The following is a 19,511-nucleotide window of genomic DNA, read 5'->3' as shown; positions in this document are numbered from 1 at the left end:
AGATAGGGGGCAGTTTTTCAAGTTTGCAATGTACACAATTCTTCGACATGAGTTGCTGGCAGCCGTGGTTTCCTGCCCCCAGCGCATGCTCGGAAAGTCAGCCCCATGGAGTAATTCTGTTCCGCTGTTCAGAACATAAGTGCTATGCTGATGTTACAACAAAGGTTCACTCGGTTGATTCCGGAGATGAGGGGGTTGACGTATGAGGAAAGGTTGAGTAGGTTGGGCCTCTATTCATTGGAGTTCAGAAGAATGAGAGGCGATCTTATCGAAACATATAAGATTGTGAGGGGGCTTGATCGGGTGGATGCAGTGAGGATGTTTCCACTGATGGGTGAGACTAGAACTAGGAGGCATAATCTTAGAATAAGGGGCTGCCCTTTCAAAACTGAGATGAGGAGAAACTTCTTCACTCAGAGGGTAGTAAATCTATGGAATTTGCTACCCCAGAGAGCTGTGGAAGCTGCAACATTAAATAAATTTAAAACGGAGATAGACAGTTTCCTAGCAGATAAGGGAATTAGGGGTTATGGGGAGAGGGCAGGGAAGTGGACGTGAGTCTAGATTCGGATCAGCCATGATCCTATTGAATGGCGGAGCAGGCCCGAGGGGCCGTATGGCCTACTCCTGCTCCCACTTCTTATGTAAAGTGAGATTTCCAGGCCATAGGCTCAGTGTCCCTGAGGGGAGGGGACACAAGATAGGGTTCAGCTGTAATGCCATCCTGCCCCAAGATAAAATAACCTGCCAACATTCATTGTCTAGGCAACTTGGACAAAGCATGTCGGTATGGGGTATGGTAGCATAGTGATTATGTTACTGGACTAATAATCCGGAGATGTGTGTTCAAATAACATAGAAAAATAGGAGCAGCAGGAGTAGGCCATTCAGCCCTTCGAGCCTGTTCCATCATTCAATACGATCATGGCTGATCCTCTATCTCAATACCATATTCCCACTCTCTCCCCATATCCCTTGATGCCTTTTGTGTCTAGAAATCTATATCTCCTTCTTAAATATATTCAGTGACTTGGCCTCCACAGCCTTCTGTGGTAGAGAATTCCACAGGTTCACCACTCTCTGAGTGAAGGAATTTCTCCTCATCTCAGTCCTAAATGTCCTACCCCGTATCCTGAGACTGTGACCCCTCGTTCTAGACCCCCACCACCCCCCCCCCCACCCCCCAGCCAGGGGGAACATCCTCCCTGCATCCAGTCTGTCTAGCCCTGTCAGAATTTTATACGTTTCAGTGAGATCCCCTCTCATTCTTCTAAACTCTAGTGAGTACAAGCCTAATCGACCCAATCTCTCCTCATACGACAGTCCGGCCATCCCAGGAACCAGTCTGGTGAACCTTCGCTGCACTCCCTCTGTGGCAAGTATATCCTTTCTTAGGTAAGGATACCCACCACTGGCAGCTAGGGAATTTAAATTCAATTAAATAAATCTGGAATAAAAAGCTAGTATCAGTAAGGGTGACCATGAAACTACTGGATTGTTCTACAAACCCACCTGGTTTACTAATGTGCTTTAGGGAAGAAAAACTGGCCTATATGTGACTCCAGACCCACAGCAATATGGTTGAATCTTAGCTGCCCTCTGATAATGGCCTAACAAGCCACTCCGTTGTATTCAAAACGGCGGCTCACCACCACCTTCTCAAGGGCAATTAGGGATGGGCAATAAATGCTGGCCTTGACAGCGATGCCCACATCCTGTGAAATAATTTTTTTTTTTAATGGAGATGTAGCTCAGCATGAGTCAGTACTTTCAGGGCAGGAGAGAAACTGGTGGAAATAAAATCAGTGAAATGTCTTTTACTAATTTTCTGATGTACAAGTGGTGAGATAACTGGTTATACAGATCCAGAAAAGACCCTTGCCAAAGAAATGATGAAATAACCTTTATTTTTATGGTCCATGTAATTTTCATCCAATCACTATGTCGGTCTATCATTGCATCACAAGCCCTAGTGTAATCTTCAAGGGAAAAGGGGTTAAAGGCCAGGCAATATTTGCACCAAGGCACACAGGAGTAATTCTGTCCTCAAGGCCTGATAATCTACATCCTAGGGTAATTAAGGAAGTGGCCCTAGAAATAGTAGATGCATTGCTGATCATCTTCCAACATTCGATGGAATCTGGAACAGTACCCAAGGATTGGCGGGTAGCTAATGTTACCCCACTATTCAAAAAAGGTGGTAGAGAGAAAACGGGGAATTACAGGCCGGTAAGCCTGACATCGGTAGTGGGGAAAATGCTAGAGTCCATTATAAAAGATGTAATAGCAGAGCACTTGGAAAACAGTGACAGGATCGGATAAAGTCAACATGGATTTACAAAAGGTAAATCGTGCTGGACTAATCTACTGGAATTTTTTGAGGATGTAACTAGTAAAATAGATAAGGGAGAACCAGTGGATGTAGTGTATTTGGACTTTCAGAAGGCTTTCGATAAGGTCCCGCATAAGAGATTAGCGTGTAAAGTTAAGGCACATGGGATTGGGGGCAAGGTAGTAACTTGGATAGAGAACTGGTTGGCAGATAGAAAGCAAAGAGTTGGAATAAACGGGTCTTTTTCCGAGTGGCAGGCAGTGACTAGTGGGATACTGCAGGGATCGGTCCTTGGACCCCAGCTATTCACTATATATTAATGATCTAGACAAGGGAACTAGATGTAATATCTCCAAATTTGCAGACGACACAAAGCTGGGTGGGCGTGTGTGCTGTGAGGAGGATGCCGAGAAACTACAGGATGATTTGGACAGGTTGGGTGATTGGGCAGAAGCATGGCAGATGCAATATAACGTGGATAAATGCGAGGTTATCCACTTTGGTGGCAAAAACAGGAAGGCAGATTATTATCTGAATGGAAATAGATTGGGAGAAGGGGAAGTGCAACGAGACCTGGGTGTCCTTGTGCACCAGTCGCTGAAGGTAAGCATGTAGGTGCAGCAGGCGGTTAAGAAGGCAAATGGTATGTTGGCCTTCATAGCGAGAGGGTTTGAGTACAGGAACATGGATGTCTTGCTGCAGTTGTACAGGGCCTTGGTGAGACCACACCTTGAGTATTGTGTGCAGTTTTGGTCGCCTTATCTGAGGAAGGATATTCTTGCCCTGGAAGGAGTTCAGCGAAGATTCACCAGGCTGATAGCTGGGAATGACGTATGAGGAGAGATTGGGTCGATTGGGCTTGTACTCGCTGGAGTTTAGAAGAATGAGAGGGGATCTCACTGAAACTTATAAAATTCTGGCAGGACTAGACAGACTAGATGCAGGGAGGATGTTCCCGATGGTCGGGGAATCCAGAACCAGGGGTCACAGTCTAAGGATAAGGGGTAGGCCTATTAGGACAGAAATGAGGAGGAATTTCTTCACCCAGAGAGTGGTGAACCTGTGGAATTCTCTACCACAGAAGGCAGTAGAGGCCAATTCATTAAATATATTCAAGAAGGAGTTGGATATATTTCTTAAGGCTAAAGGGATCAAGGGGTATGGGGAGAAAGCAGGGACCGGGTACTGAACTTGGATGATCAGCCATGATCGCATTGAATGGCGGAGCAGGCTGGAGGGGCCGAATGGCCTACTCCTGCTCCTATCTTCTATGTCTATGTTTCTATTGTAAAGCCATAGCTGCTGTCCTTATTTTATAAATTCCTATGTCCACACTGACAATAAAAATTGCAGAGGCAAACTTGTCAGACTGTAATTACTCCCTCCTACCAGTGGGGAGCGAGTGTGCTGCAGTTTACAAAGGCAATTTCTACTATAAATATGGACATAGGAATTTATAGCAGAAAAAGATGACAGGAAGTGTGTGCAGATGTAAGATTTTATTATGTTATAGATATTCTGTGCTTAATCTGCAAATGGTGAAAAGCAGTTGGCAGACGCTCCACTGCATTTTGTTACGTGGTTACAATTCACCAACTGCATGACAGCCAGCTGAATACATGCACTTCAGTCATACACAAGTGGACCATTACTTTTTGAAATCCTGATGTATCAAAATCAGAAAATGATCATTACAAAACTTGAGACAATGTAATCCTTAAAGCCTTGGTTGAGGTTTTGTGCCACCTGTTCCATCCGATAGTCTTCCATTTTTTAAATCCTGTACGAGTGCAAAGACGTAGGTGATGGCCATGTTGTGGAGTAGCACAGTGGAGATTCCTTAACTTGTTACTGTATGCTGTGTGTAAGCTTCTTACTCCTCACTAAATACTCTTCAAATCAAACTGGCAGGTGTCAATATTGCTTCATGTACCAACTTTTCTTCTTCTTGGGCAGTCCCTCGGAACTGAGGATAACTTGCTTCCACACTAAAAATGAGTTCTCAGGTGACTGATGAGTCCAATGCGGGACCAACAGTCTCTGTCACAGGTGGGGCAGACGGTGGTTGAAGGGGCGGGTGGGTGGGGTGCTTGGGTTGACGTGCGCTCCTTCCGCTGTTTGCGCTTGGCTTCCACTTGCTTCCGGCAAAGAGACTCGAGGTGTTCGGCGCCTTCCCGGATGCTTCTCCTCCACTTTGTGCGGTCTTGGGCCAGGGATTCCCAGGTGTCAGTGGGGATGTTGCACTTTTTCAAGGAGGCTTTGAGGGTGTCCTTGAAGCGTTTCCTCTGCCCACCTGGGGCTCTCTTGCCGCGCCGGAGCTCTGAGTAGAGCGCTTGTTTTGGGAGTCTCGTATCGGGCATGTGAACGATGTGGCCCGTCCATCGGAGCTGATCGAGCGTGGTCAAAGCTTCGATGCTGGGGATGTTGGCCTGAGCGAGCACACTGATGTTGGTGCGCCTATCCTGCCAATCGATAAAAAACTTTTACTCATGAAATGGCTTGCCACATACAATCAATCATATTTAAAGCAGCCCTGATATCCTGGGGGTGATTTGGCCAATGGGGGCGCATTGGAGGCGGGACTGCTGCTTCTTGGGTTTTAGTCCCGCCTCCATCGACTTGTGGCCAACCCACGCTATTTTCCTTTGATTGACCTTGTTAAGCCTGCCCAGCATGCTCAACAGGCCAATTAAGGGGAAGCCTGTTACAGAGAACGTCAGCGTATGATGTTTCATCTGTCAAAAATTTTTGACAGATGAATTGTCATCGTTTGACAGCTCTGTGATGCTGTCAAACACTGACATTCTCTGTTGTTTGATGAGTTCTTGTATTCAAGACTCATCAAACCTCTTTCTTTAGCAGAAATGAGATGGATGTTGCATCAGAGGATGAAGCAGCCATTCTGTCATCTCTGCCGGTGAGATGCGAGACTCTCCGCATCCTCAACTGTTGAAGCCTGCAGGAAGAAACAAAGGTAAGTAAACATTTTCTATCACTTTTCACTCACCTCACATACCTACCTCTCCACACTTGCACCCATCACTTACCTCCACAGCACACTTTTGCACCCCGCAGACCCACTGCTCGCCTCACTGACCCTGGTGGGGTTTCCCGACGTCGGGAAGCCCGCGCCTCTGGTGGAAAAATGGGGATAATCCTCAAATGCCTGTTAACTACCTGTTAACAGGCAGTTAAATGGCTGTCATCCCCTTCCCGCCTCCAGGAGACGAGACCCGGCGTGGGTCGGCTACCCGCCTTCTGGAAAGATGGCACGGAGGCGGGGTTGGATATCCACCCCCAGATTCTGCCATTTTCCCAGCAGCCTCGCCTCCAAACCCATCTCCCCAGGGCTGGCAAAATCCAGCCCCCCGTTTGCAGATTGTATGTTAGTGAGATTATGTTGTTATTACATAACAGCAGCATTTGCATTGCCTTATCTGCCGTGTTTCAGGGACAGTAACCCTGGTAGAGTGGTGAGAATGTACAACTCGCTACATGGAGTATTAGAGGAGAATAGCATAGATGTTTTTAAGGGGGTGCTAGATAAACACATGAGGGAGAAAGGAATAGAAGGATATGCAGATATGGCGAGATGTAGTAGGGTGGGAGGAGGCTTGTGTGGAGCATAAACACCAGCACAGACTAGGTCTGTTGAATGGCCTGTTCCTGTGCTGTAAACTCTATGTAATTCTATGTTTAGTCAATCAAGCTGGCATGTGCACAATATATTACAGGAAACTTACTGATATCCGGCACTGACGGGACCGAGCTGGTGCCGTACCATCAAAAGTGCCGGACATACCAGCGTTAATGTTGAAACATGCGGAACTGAAAAGCTCCATGTGAATCAACAAACACTGTTGCTTAGCAACAGCTTCAAAACAGTCGGCTGCAGCTGCAAGCGTCTCTAGCTGAAGCTGTTGCTATAGCTACAAACCTTGCAGTGCCTGACTGGGGGAAAAAAAAGCAACGAGAACTAAAAAAACTTATAGAAAACGGCTCCTGATTTTTGCCGTTAGATCGAGTATTCCGGACATATAGCCTCCGGATAAACCAAAGTTTCCTGTACGTTGGTTAAAAACAGAAACTATTGCCAACAAAATGGTTTACACATCAAACATTTCACTCACTTATATTATCTATAATTCTCCCTCATTTTTGACTTCAATTGTGTCCATCATCAAATCAATTAGGAAGTAAAATGGTTCCTGGGGTCTGTTGCACAATTTCCTTGTCAATGTTGTTGTGGAGTATTTTAAACCAACACTCAACACAAGGTTTTAGATCGATAGTCAAGTCGTCTTTATTGCACCGGTGGGGAAACAGTCTGCTCTGCCTTAGCCAGACTTTTCCAAATTATTACAGAAAACACGACATTTTTATACATTAACAATAAGCATGGCCACCTCATGTTAAATTCATTCCTGCCACCTGATTGGATCTTGGCCTGCATGCACCTTCACGGATTGGCTACGAATCTTAATATATAAACATGTATATAAACTGCCGCTTCAATCAATCGCTCAAACTGCTGAATGCTAATTAAAAGATACCTTGGAATGTAACCTAGGTAATAAAGTTCTTACAGGCAGTTGAAATGCTGGACATGCTGTCTCCATTTAATTGTTTTATATCTCTCCAAAGGTCAGCTATCTTTGACCGCATCTTTATGGATGTGGTCTTTCATGGTAGTCCCTGTCTTCCTTACACTATTCAGTGAAACTGCCACTGCAATGTCAATTAGAATCCACTACATGGTCAGAGAAACACTTGGCTGGCACTGTAGTCTTTTCTACTGCGAGCTAGCAGGGGCAGAATTAAGCTGCATGGAAACCACAAAGGCCCCTTGTTCTTGCCACCTGAAAATAATTGTTTTTTTCTCCTGCTCCTAACAATTGTGCCAAAGGTTTCAGCCTGATACTTGAATGAAACTTCCTCTTTAAAAACAAATTAAATGTCAATATCTAAGTCAGATATCCAGGCCAAAGCTTCCGGTGTAACAGCGTGGATATCTTGTAGCCTGCCTGCCAATTTCGTCTGAGGGCAGTGCTCGATGCTGTGCTCCAAGGTCTGATTAGGAGCTCCGCAGTCGCATGATGGGGATGCTTTAATCTTCCAGCTATGGAGAAGGTGGCAGCGTCTACCATGACCAGTTCTGAGGTGACTGATGGTTGTCCAGTGTTTGTGAGGAAGGTTTGATCCTTCAGGTTGTAGGCTTTGCAGGAATATAGGGCCTGATTCCAATATCTCTTTAAGGTTAATTATTTCATAATTAAGCATTTGTTATTTTACATAGACAACAGAAACACTATAAAGTACAGTAGTAATTATTCTGCAAATTTTAGACTAGTTTGCATTTTCCAATATTGGAATTTTTTATATAAGCTATGATATTCCTTCACATCAAACTCATAAAACTTCATCTAGTTTTAGTCTTAGTCACATGGTGTGATTCCATTTTGTTTGATATTTGACACATTTGCCTTCTGTGCTGCTAAACTTCTTTCTCTGGTGTATTGATTTTTATAATCTAATTACAAAATAGGTAAGATTGTATTACTTCTTGAAACATAGCTGGGGTTTAAGACACACTGATAAACCACGAGTGTCATGGTTGCAGTTTATGGTATCTGAACTCCATGGCGTGTAACACTCTCTCAATGTCCTCTCTTACGCCCTACCTGGGGTGACATTGATATTTTTGCTCTATTTCTCTTCTGTCAGAGATTCAAACTCCAGTTTAACAAAGGCGAGCATGGGTTTGATAATGAGCATATGGACATGAAAATGATTTTTCGTGCATTTGGTCCGGATTTCAATAAGAATTATTTGGCTGAGCCATTCGAAAATGTGAACATTTATCCACTAATGTGTGAACTTCTGGGCATCCGGCCTGAGCCAAACAATGGATCATTGGAATATACCCAAGGAATGTTGAACTACAACAATGGTAAGGAACAACTCCAAAACAAGCTCAGCATTACTCTTTTGATAATGAACATTACAGAACAATGAAATAAGGGCAGAAAACATAAATGTTGTAGGATGATGTCATTGTGGGACACTATTGCATTCTGTGGATTAATTTAAAATGCACATTTGTTTTGTGACTCAACTTATTTAATATACCCCTAATTTTATTATATTCCCTACCTCTAGTAGCAATTCGCATCACCTTTTTTCCCTAAATATTAAATCTTATCTGGCCCATTTACAAGATTTGAGAGGAGATTCGATAGAGGTGTTCAAAATTATGAGGGGTCTAGACAGAGTAGAGAGAGAGAGAAACTGTTCCCATTGGCGGAAGGGTCAAGAACCAGAGGACACAGATTTAAGGTGATTGGCAAAAGAACCAAAGGCGACATGAGGGAAAACTTTTTTACGCAGCGAGTGGTTAGGATCTGGAATACACTGCCTGAAAAGGGTGGTGGAGACAGAGTCAGTCATGGCTTTCAAAAGGGAGTTGGATAAGTACCAGAAGGAAACAAATTGCAGGGCTACAGGGAAAGGGCGGGGGAGTGGGACTAGCTGAAGTGCTCTTGCAGAGAGCCGGCGTGGGCTCGATGGGGTGAATGGTGTCCTTCTGTGCTGTAACCATTCCATGATTTTATTGATTTTGGTTATTTTGCTCTTCTTAAAATCTCACCTTTGCACACAACCTGGTGCTTTCTGCAAATTCAGATATTCCACTTTTAATTCACTCATGAAGATCATTTTAAACACCATGTCAAAAGCAACATCCCTGATAGATCTCTCGGGCACTCTGCTCATCACAGGCACAGTTATAACAACTTTCATCAATCACTTCCTTTGTTTCTTATTATTTAACCAATTTATTATTCAGTTTACTAATCCCTCCTTTCCCCTACCCCCGCAAAGCGATTTCGCCGGTTTAAGTTTCTTGTGACTTTATCAAATGCTTTCTGAAAGATATTTATTATACGCACATGCACGAACGGTATATCTATGTATCTGAAGCATGCATCAATTCCATTATGTCACACCAGAGAATTCTAATACATTTATTTAGCATGACCTGCCTTTTTAAATCCACGGTGACTTTGAATTCTTGCATTTATTCCTGCTAAATGCCTTTTAAGTTCTTTCTTTATATATTTCCTCTATGGATATGAAACTAACAAGCTATTAAATTAGAACGTGTTTTCTATTCTTTTGCCACACACTTGTATTCAACGAGGTGCAATAAATTCCTGCCACAATCATGCTAATTCTAGCCTTATTTCATTAAATACTTGTACCAGTATTCCAATGTGCTCTTGATGCCTTATGCATAATCAAGTACTTCAGTTCTTTTTAATATCCTGGTTTTCTCTTTTCAGCCTCCGAGGACACAAGCACGGAGTCAACATTATTTCAGGTGCTTGTGGGTTTAGCAGTAGTTGTTGGTTTGCTGGTTCTGGTTGCTCTTATTGTCGCAACTCATTCCTTATACAAACGAAGAAAGACCGCCCGACGGTAAGTATCTCCAGGTGCTTGCAAATGGAAAACCAGGAATTGAGATTACATTTTTAGATCAGAAAGCCAGCCACAAACAATATAGTCAGTAGCTTCAGCTCTTCCCTTAGGCCTATGTACTTTCATTACAGCATTGTGCCCAAACAGCTATTCCCCCGTCGTCCCCACATCGTTCGCCTTTCACCTGTCCCTCCTCCAGGCATCTCTCCTAAAGCACCCTGACAAAAGAGAACAGTGGACTCCCAAGTTGATTCCCTCACATAAAAGTTCTATGTGACTCCCAACTTAGTAATTTATCAGTTGAGAGATGGAGTTACATTCTCCGACATAACAGAAAACGCTGGAAAAACTCAGCAGGCCAGGGCAACATCTGTGGAGAGAGAAACAGAGTTAATGTTTCAGGTCGAAGACCCTTCGTCAGAACTGAGAAAAAAAGCAAGTTTGGGGGCTGGGAAATGTCAGCCTGGCCTGCGGAGTTTTTCCAGCATTTTCTGTTGTTATTTCGGATTTCCAGCATCCGCAGTATTTTGCTATCCTATTACATTCTCCAACGCTGTGTATCCCATTTACTTCATGTCCATCTGCTCAGTGGAACAGTTCTTTTCTTTTCAGAACTCATCTGCCAGTGACAGTTTAATTTGTGGGTTCACAGATCCCAAGTGGTGTCAATCAGCGCAGAGGATAATTTCCAAACAATGAAGGTGAAAACAGTCCTCATACCGAGTGTAACCTGTTTTCCTCATCTTCAGTATCACGTTGTAATTACTTCAGAGTATTCGATTCATTATCTTCGACTTTAACCATCTGTTCTAAGATTAAAAGGCACCTTTTCCATGAAAAAGTGTTTGCTAAACATTTTTTTGGGTTGCAAACACACAGCATGATGTGGATGGCGTTAAAATACACCATGTCTCTTGTAAGTTACATTATGATGATGAAAATGACAGATTTTTCTACTTCCTCAAATAAAACAGATTTGCCTCACATTTTCATGTGAAGAGAATGCTTCTTTGCACTGCCAGCTACAGTTTCTCCTCTCGCACAGGGCAACTGAAATTTCCTTTGATGTTTGAGCTTTTGCTGCCATGATAAAGTGGTTAATGGCTGCTTTGTATTTCATGCCAATCAAAAAAAAATCCCATAGATGGAGATGACAAAGACATAAGATAATAGGCTTGAATAGTGCACAGCGCTAGCTTTGACTAAGAACTGACAAAACACCAGTGACATGCACATTTTGACCAGATTGTGTGAAGAATAAATGTACTTGCACTAAATAGAAGAATTAAATATTCTCATGCTTTTTATTGATATTTTGTTGGGGGGGGGGGGATTTAAATGAATATTTTTGCTTAGTGCGAATATCACCTGCAGGAATTGAGTTGAGGTGAGACTCTGAGTGACAGTTCGAATCACGATACATATCCTAGACTAATGATTGCGTAGTTACCGACATTCTGCCCATCACTCACCCTGACCAGGTTACAATAGCCCCATGAGGCGGTGCTACAGCATCATTTGACTGATTCGCACTTCATGTGTGCAGGAACACGCACACCGTCGGATGATGCACAGCAACACTCCATGTTTCAGGGATAACTAGAGCAATTAGTGCGCACAGCCCAATTCACCTGCCAAATGAATACTGAATCTACTTATGATGTAGAATCTACTGACTACTTACTTAGTGAGTTACTCTGCAGGGGAAGGATACAAGTACAGTTGTAGATGTATATGGAGCAGTTTTAACGTCATTCCTTTCTGGAACACTCCGTCAGCTCTGACTGTTATAATGGAGTTAATACAGTACCTACTTGGCTTTGTTTCAGTAGATCAGAGCAGCCAGATCAAGTGCTATTCAGTTACTATAGACTAAACGTTTTGTCTTAAATAAAAGCCACAACGGGTATAAATTCAATATGAAAATCGTAGGCCAGCACAAAGATTTATTCAAAATAACAGAAAATGCTGGAAAAACTCAGCAGGCCAGGCAACATCCGTGGAGAGAAAATAGAGTCAACGTTTCAGGCGAACCCCTTGTCAAGACTGAAAGATTTTATTCAGTTCCCCCACATTGTGTCATTCTTTAAAAAAATCAGAGGTCCAACGCTTAGATGTTTACCATCACCAGTCTCTCTGCCAGTCCAATTTGCTGCCCTTGTCAGTTCTCAGATACCAGGACCGTGCATCAATTACATTGACATGGTTGCTCTGCCTCGACTGAACTACTCTAGGATCCCACTGGTACAGCACTGTAGTATTGCTGTGCTGGCTCCAGTATAATAATCACAGCTCATGCTAGCTAAGCAGCTCATTATGGAAGGGGGAAGGAAAGGAAGAGGAGAACCTGCCACAATGTGTATGGCAGTGCATTGCATGGAAGTCAACAATTATGGAAGAAAACTATTAGGAATTGCAGAGAAACCCACATCATGGGGTTACCCAACCTTTAAGTTGAAGCAGGATTACGGAATAAAAAGGGGCTATAAAAAACATTAATTGGGAAATAAAGTGCAAGAGTTGTTTATAATACAGAAATTTCTTTTTCTCTTTTCAGAGTACAAGATGACCTGAAATTATCTTCATCAGGCTTTTAACATAGAAACATAGAAGATAGGAGCAGGAGCAAGTCATTCGGCCCCTCGAGCCTGCTCCGCCATTCAATGCGATCATGGCTGATCATCGAAATTCAGTACCCTGTCCCTGCTTTCTCCCCATATCCCTTGATCCCTTTAGCCTTAAGAAATATATCCAACTCCTCCTTGAATATATTTAATGAATTGGCCTCTACTGCCTTCTGTGGTAGAGAATTCCACAGGTTCACCACTCTCTGGGTGAAGAAATTCCTCATCTCTGTCCTAAATGGCTTACCCCTTATCCTTAGACTGTTACCCCTGGTTCTGGACTCTCCCGCCATCGGGAACATCCTTCCTGCATCTAGTCTGTCTAGTCCTGTTAGAATTCTGTAAGTTTCAATGAGATCCCCTCTCATTCTTCTAAACTCCAGCGAGTACAAGCCCAATCGACCCAATCTCTCCTCATATGTCATTCCTGCCATCCCAGAGATCAGCCTGGTGAATCTTCGCTGCACTCCTTCAATGGCAAGAACATCCTTCCTCAGATAAGGCGACCAAAACTGCACACAATACTCAAGGTGTGGTCTCACCAAGGCCCTGTACAACTGCAGCAAGACATCCTTGTTCCTGTACTCAAACCCTCTCGCTACGAAGGCCAACATATCATTTGCCTTAACTGCCTGCTGCACCTGCATGCTTACCTTCAGCGACTGGTGCACAAGGACACCCAGGTCTCGTTGCACTTCCCCTTCTCCCAATCTATTGCCATTCAGATGATAATCGGCCTTCTTGTTTTTGACACCAAAGTGGATAACCTTGCATTTACCCACGTTATATTGCATCTACCATGCTTCTGCCCAATCACCCAACCTGTCCAAATCATCCTGGAGTTTCTCGGCATCCTCCTCACAGCACACACGCCCACCCAGCTTTGTGTCGTCTGCAAACTTGGAGATATTACATCTAGTTCCCTTGTCCAGATCAATATATAGTGAATAGCTGGGGTCCAAGGACCGATCCCTGCGGTACCCCACTAGTCACTGCCTGCCACTCGGAAAAAGGGCCGTTTATTCCAACTCTCTGCTTTCTGTCTGCCAACCAGTTCTCTATCCAAGTCAATATCTTGCCCCCAATCCCATGTGCCTTAACTTTACACGCTAATCTCTTATGCGGGACCTTATCGAAAGCCTTTTGAAAGTCCAAATACACCACATCCACTGGTTCTCCCTTATCTATTTTACCAGTTACATCCTCAAAAAATTCCAGATTAGTCAAGCACGATTTACCTTTTGTAAATCCATGTTGACTTTGTCCAATCCTGTCATTGTTTTCCAAGTGCTCTGCTATTACATCTTTTATAACGGATTCTAGCATTTTCCCCACTGCCGATGTCAGGCTTACCGGTCTTGCAAAGTCCAATAGATAACTCTCAGCCTGTGCGGAGAGTGGATTATAGATTTGCCTTAAACACTTTGTTGCTCTTCAATGTTATGATAAAGGATAATGACTGCTGTACACCATTTATTACATTGGCAAATTAAATCCAGAAATTAAGTTTAATCTATAGGCAGATGTTCTTTCCATATACCTATTTATTGTTGATTCTTGGATATAAACTACACAAAATTTGAATGGAATAATGGCAGCACTTCAAATTACTATGTTTAGCATTTGAACAGGGTGTTCACAAATACTTATTTCCAGAACCATTTTTCACTTTTGCCATCAAGTTATGCTTGTGAATGCCCATCTATACAAACCTAGAAAGACACTGGCTTGACGTTTCTGCTCGATTGCACTGCTTTTTTCGTGCATTTGGCCCAAAATCGGCACAAAAGATCACAGAATTTTAAACTCATTGGGTTCAGCGCAAATCGAGTTTTCACAATCTTTTGCCCTAATTTTAAAAACATCGCTCTATAAGCAGGCCCCATCCACAAAACTGCCCATGCCCCCCAGGTTAAATTAATCACCACTGGGAGTTTCCGCTAACTGCGCTCCTTTTCAGGCCTTTGAAGGAGGCTCCAAAAATTAAGCTGGAGCTTTTGGGCGCAAGGACACTAATAGGCACGATTTAAAAGGTTTTGAATGTAATTTGGTTTAAATTTACTAAGGAACTCACTACTGCACCCCAATCTAACTAGAAAATAGTTTTGTATATTTTTTAAAAGTCATTTTTAGTCATTTAAAATCGAGTTACTCACAGGTGGTGAATTGACTGTGACTTAAAATGCTTATTTTTTTTAAAAATAATAAACCCATTTTGAGCTGTATTAATCAAACTTTACCAAGTTACTACTCTTAAATAGGTCAACAAATATATTTTAAAGCAACAATTTTTTTTAAATTACATTATAAAACGCTGCCGCTGGTTCATGGCAGATGTTGTATTCAGCCATATGCAAATGAGTTTGAGCAGAAACTCAAGTGGGGGTGGGGGGGGGGGGGGGTGGTGGTGGTGAACACTTTTCAAAACGGGTGCTATTTTGGGTGCAATTTATGCTGGAATTACTGATCATGCCCAAAGCAGAAACTCTACCCCACTAAATATTACCTGTGATTATCAACGGTCAGTTAAATTGGCCATCTTTTTCTTTCACCTTCAGTGTGGAGTTCAAAAGCTGCAAAGAAAGAGTGGCTTGGATCTCCCGCAGTAAAATATTGTAATCCTGTTGGAACCAAATTTCAGTCTCAACTCCTTATTTGATTTTTGCCAGCCTCCAATCTCACCCTGGTTATCTCTATACCTCTAAAATTGCACTACTAAAGCTGTTTACCCTGAAGAACATGTGGTGCAGACCATTCACCTCCACACTTGGTTGAAGAGATAGAGATAAATCCACCTAAAGTAATTTGGAAAAGCTAACAGAAATCAGAATTTCTTCAGAATAGATTACTGTTAAAATATGCATATTACTCAAATTGGACCAAACAATAAAAAAACTCATTTGTACTTCTAACCCCATTTTCAATAAACATTGGTTATTCACTTACCTTTTTCAGAAATATAACCATCAGAATTAAACTTCACAAGAGTAACAAGGTTCATCTATGTACACATTTCATCTTTCAAACTACCACACTGTTTAATTGTATTTCTTACAGAACATGAACATTTTTTACATATCTGTCAATGTAATACAACTTTTAACAAAATCTACAAATAAAGCCTATATTTTTCAGGAAAAGCAATTAAGCCGATTAGTTTATTTATTCCCAGTCAAATATTTTGTTTCTCATCTGTTTCAGTCAGTCAGACTCCAAAATGGCTTACAAGCCTTTTTTAAGATAGTTAAATGTGAAATTATCTGAGGTAGATCGGATATGTAAAAAGTATTGATTTGTGGTATTTTGGAATAAAATATTACGGGTTACATATTCTCAGATAAGGAAACTTCTTTACCTATTCTACCAGTTCCACCTTAAAGAAAATTAGAAGGGAGGCACAACAAACTACAGAGTCCCCAAGCTCAAGTTTGTCTCTTGGCTTTAGCACCGGATCACATGAAGGTAGTTAAAGTGGGCAGTGCTTTTTATTTTTAATTATTACTGCACAAAATTTCAAAAAATTCCAGGCCTTTAAAAAAAATACCAAGAAACAAAATCTCTCAGAATTTGGGTCTTCCTGTCGGTTTCTAAATAAATGCAGAATTCATAAGTGAAAATATTACATCCACTACAATGGCACAATGCTCATTTGATGCTTCAAAGCTTAGATATTTTTTTATTGAATTTTTTTTTTTTTTTTAAAAGCATGGCACCGCCCCTCGCAGACCACAAGAAACAATAGCAAATGTGATGCGATTTCTACTTCACAGGGGAAAGTTTTACCATTACTGATTGCTATGCAGTCAAAACTAAGACGTAATAGAAGGGATACATAACCCAAATGTTTCAAATAGATCGAGGAATTGATGAGGATAGAAATATTTTATAATGTAAGGAACTGCGAATAAGGTTTTGAGGAGGAAAGAACAATGTTGACTGCATCTTAAGCAAGTTTTGGAAAGTGGCAGGGAAATAGTATTACAAACATTCTACGTGAGGCCTGTATCTTTCAATGTTAGTAAGGTTAGTAAAATTTCACCTTGTCAGTCATTCGCTAAACATGTATCACAGTAATGGAAGAACCGCTGATGCATTGGGGACTGATGTAAACATCAGGAAACACACTTCAATCCCAGACTGTGAACAGCGTGATGGGTGATCTACCAGCCTCGTCTGAATAAATTCCCATAAATGAGGGACACTTCAATAAATGCAGTCGAGTAAATGAAGGATACAGATTGCCCAACGCTTCTCTTTCATAACTCTATCTGCACAATGGTCTACCCCAAGATATTGACTGGGGACTTGCAAAAGAAAATGATACTTGTGTACTACTGTAGCCTGCGCCCATTCATAGCAATGTCTTGGTTGTGAAAATTATTTTTATAAAATGGTTATAATCTATACATTATGGAAATAAAAAATATGACTGCAGGGAACACAGCAGAATGATTTCACTATCTCGCGCAGGCATCTGCACATTATAGAGACAATAAATGGACTAAATTTTAACATGAATCTTTACAATGTCTTTGGTTATGTCACTGAAAAACTTCCCATTTCATTAAATGGAAAATAATTGTTTAAAAGAGGACATTGCAACTGTAAGCATAATGGTTAATATATCTAAAACACTATTTATCAATTAAATTTAAGTAACATGAGCATTTTCTTGCCTTGGCAATGGTAGCCCTACATTAGATTATTAAATAACCTTCAAAGAGTTGCAATCTAAAGAGAATAAAGTCTGAGCTGTTCTTCCATCTCTCCTTCTGACATTTCACCAAAGGTTTCCTTCTTTTCTTTCATTAACTTGAAAATGGCAGCCAGTTGTTCGCGCTGGATCCTAGAATAGAAAGCAAAATGCACAACTGAGAGATTTATGATGCTAACTAAAATGATATAAATGATCTATCATGTGCTTCATCGGGAAGTCTTTGGTTCTCAGATAGCAGCAACTTAATGAAATGTTTTAGATTTGCCTAAAAAAGTGCCGTGTATGGTTCTTAAAGTTGCTACCTCATCGGCTTAGGTAACTGCTTAGTGCCACAAAATAGGTTTGTAATAAACTAATGAGAAACGGGAGTGTTCCCCGAATCTTTGCAAATCAGTTATGTGAAGCTCGCTCTTTTAAAAACTCTACCAAATGTTATTGTAAAGATTGCAGTGCACTTGTGGTACTGGCATTACATATTGGCCATTGTTTACCAGCGGGAATCTTTGCTTTACAGCACAAAATTTGCTGACAACACAGGCATGTTAAATAAATTACACTGCAGTATCTGTAGTGCAGAAGAGGAGAAATTAGGATAGCGGTCTTAAATGCAGGCTCATCTGATTCAACATCTCATTGCAATAGATGCTGGTTGTATTTTTTCCATTTTAGCAGCGCATTGCTCGGGTGTTGCACCCAAAATGGTGGCCTGCCCAACAGGCATTTTACTTCAACATGTAAAACCAATTATGCAGTTCACCGGTTTTCTAATCCTGAATTTGTACAGGACATACGGCATACCAGCAGTTTAGGGTTATTTTCAACAATGACCTCGAAGAACTTACATTTATACAGCATCTTTCAGGACCTCCCAAAGCGCTTTACAGCCAATGAAGTACTTTTTGAAGTGTAGTCACTGTTGTGATGTAGGAAATGCGGCAGCCAATTTGCACATAGCAAGGTCCCACAAACTCCCTCAGTGCAGCACTGAAGTGTCAGCTTAGATTTTGTGCTCAAGTCCCTAGAGTGGGACTTGTACCCACCACCTTTTCAGAGACAAGAGATGTAGAATATGGCAGGTACCCAGTCACTGATGGTGCATAATGGATTTAGAATGCCCAAACTATCACATCTTTAACAAGGCATCCAAGTCCATTAATAAACTGGTATCAGCCCATGGGATCACTGGTTGAATATTCCACAAACATTTTATTGGCGCTCCACCTTTCTCGTTCTGCCTGCAATGGCAGTAACTGAAAGAGGATGTTACCCACTCCACAGCATTCAATGACAATATATCGGCCAAGAAACAACTCATTTGGTTAAGATTTAACCCTTGGGATTTTGATTAGTCCCCATTATACTGAATCATGATGAAAGCATCCAGCACGGTTCAATGGTCTAGTTAAACATTTGAATGGTGAAAGCTGCCACTTGTGTTTTCCATCCAATACAAAGTTTCCAAGTGCTGAGCTGTAATGCATCCCGGCAAATGTCACATGACAGGATTACCATATAGTGAACTCTGGTTAGAATGTGGAATTATACCAGTGAATCTGGTGGTTAGGATGTGGAATGGTCAGTCACAAACCACTGTTGAATCAGATAGCAAAAATTATTTTTTAAAAAGGGGATTAAGTGTGCGCGTATATTTTTTGAGCTGTAACATTAGGATTCTACGGTCTGCGATCACCTTCAGTGTTGGCTTCAATCTGGTCTCTGTGGGTGTGAACCAATGACCATCCTATACATTGTGATCAAAGATGGATTCTGATGCACAAGTAACTAGGATATAGAATTCAATTTTAGACATCATACATTGAGTCAAATTTAAATGTGCATTTGGTTTTGTAATAGTATTAGACATAACCGCTTTCACTGGTTCCAGGTTGAATAGTTGGGCTGCAGTTCAAATTTTCAATTCAGTTTAACAGATTCTGAATTTGCCCATTGAATGCAAGACAAAAACTACACAGAGCTGCGAAAATCAGTTGAATGAGGCTCCGCTCAAATGTTTTGCAGTAATGTTGATTAAACAGGTTAATTTTACCCTTTTTTTGGTCAAGGTTTATCCTCTCTCTTGTAGGTATTGACTCCATGATGGAATGGATTCCACAGGTGCCCTCCAGTACCCTGCCCACACAACCATTCTTCATGTGAACCAGGACAGCAACAGTTTGCCTTGAACTACTAGTTAAGCCAGATTCGGTCCTCACACCCCCTTTCCCCCCCCTCCCCAACTTCCTTAAAACGGGGCTTGCTGGATAGTGAGCAGAAGCGCTCATTGATTTTCCCCCCTCAAGCCAAGCTCGACGCTAGAACAGTAGTTCACTTGATTGGCACCTGTCACTGGACTGAAAATCAA

At 41.8% G+C, this 19,511-nt stretch overlaps 2 protein-coding genes across 2 annotated transcripts in view; one reads left to right on the top strand and one right to left on the bottom strand.

Annotated features, from left to right (window-relative positions):
- Positions 1 to 15,576, top strand: part of LOC147102773 (ectonucleotide pyrophosphatase/phosphodiesterase family member 7-like) — a 47,117-nt gene extending 31,541 nt beyond the window's left edge. The window contains exons 4-6 of the mRNA XM_085963556.1: positions 8,057 to 8,282; positions 9,673 to 9,808; positions 12,366 to 15,576. Coding sequence (XP_085819682.1) covers positions 8,057 to 8,282; positions 9,673 to 9,808; positions 12,366 to 12,405 — 402 coding nt within the window. The 3' untranslated portion in view covers positions 12,406 to 15,576. The remainder of the gene's footprint in view (positions 1 to 8,056; positions 8,283 to 9,672; positions 9,809 to 12,365) is intronic.
- A 1,572-nt stretch (positions 15,577 to 17,148) lies between these two features.
- mxra7 (matrix-remodelling associated 7) overlaps positions 17,149 to 19,511 on the bottom strand; it is a 107,245-nt gene continuing 104,882 nt past the window's right edge. The window contains exons 4-5 of the mRNA XM_085964105.1: positions 18,897 to 19,048; positions 17,149 to 17,343 (exon numbers count right to left, since the gene is read on the bottom strand). Of these exons, the coding sequence (XP_085820231.1) occupies positions 17,164 to 17,343; positions 18,897 to 19,048 (332 nt within the window). The 3' untranslated portion in view covers positions 17,149 to 17,163. The remainder of the gene's footprint in view (positions 17,344 to 18,896; positions 19,049 to 19,511) is intronic.

This window comes from Somniosus microcephalus, chromosome 21 (genome assembly GCF_052327205.1).
Source record: "Somniosus microcephalus isolate GS21.2 chromosome 21, FLI_Smic_1.0, whole genome shotgun sequence".
In the NCBI taxonomy this organism is placed as follows: domain Eukaryota; kingdom Metazoa; phylum Chordata; class Chondrichthyes; order Squaliformes; family Somniosidae; genus Somniosus; species Somniosus microcephalus.
The sequence above is the reverse complement of the archived record's forward strand: the minus strand, read 5'-3'. Positions and strand labels throughout refer to the sequence as shown.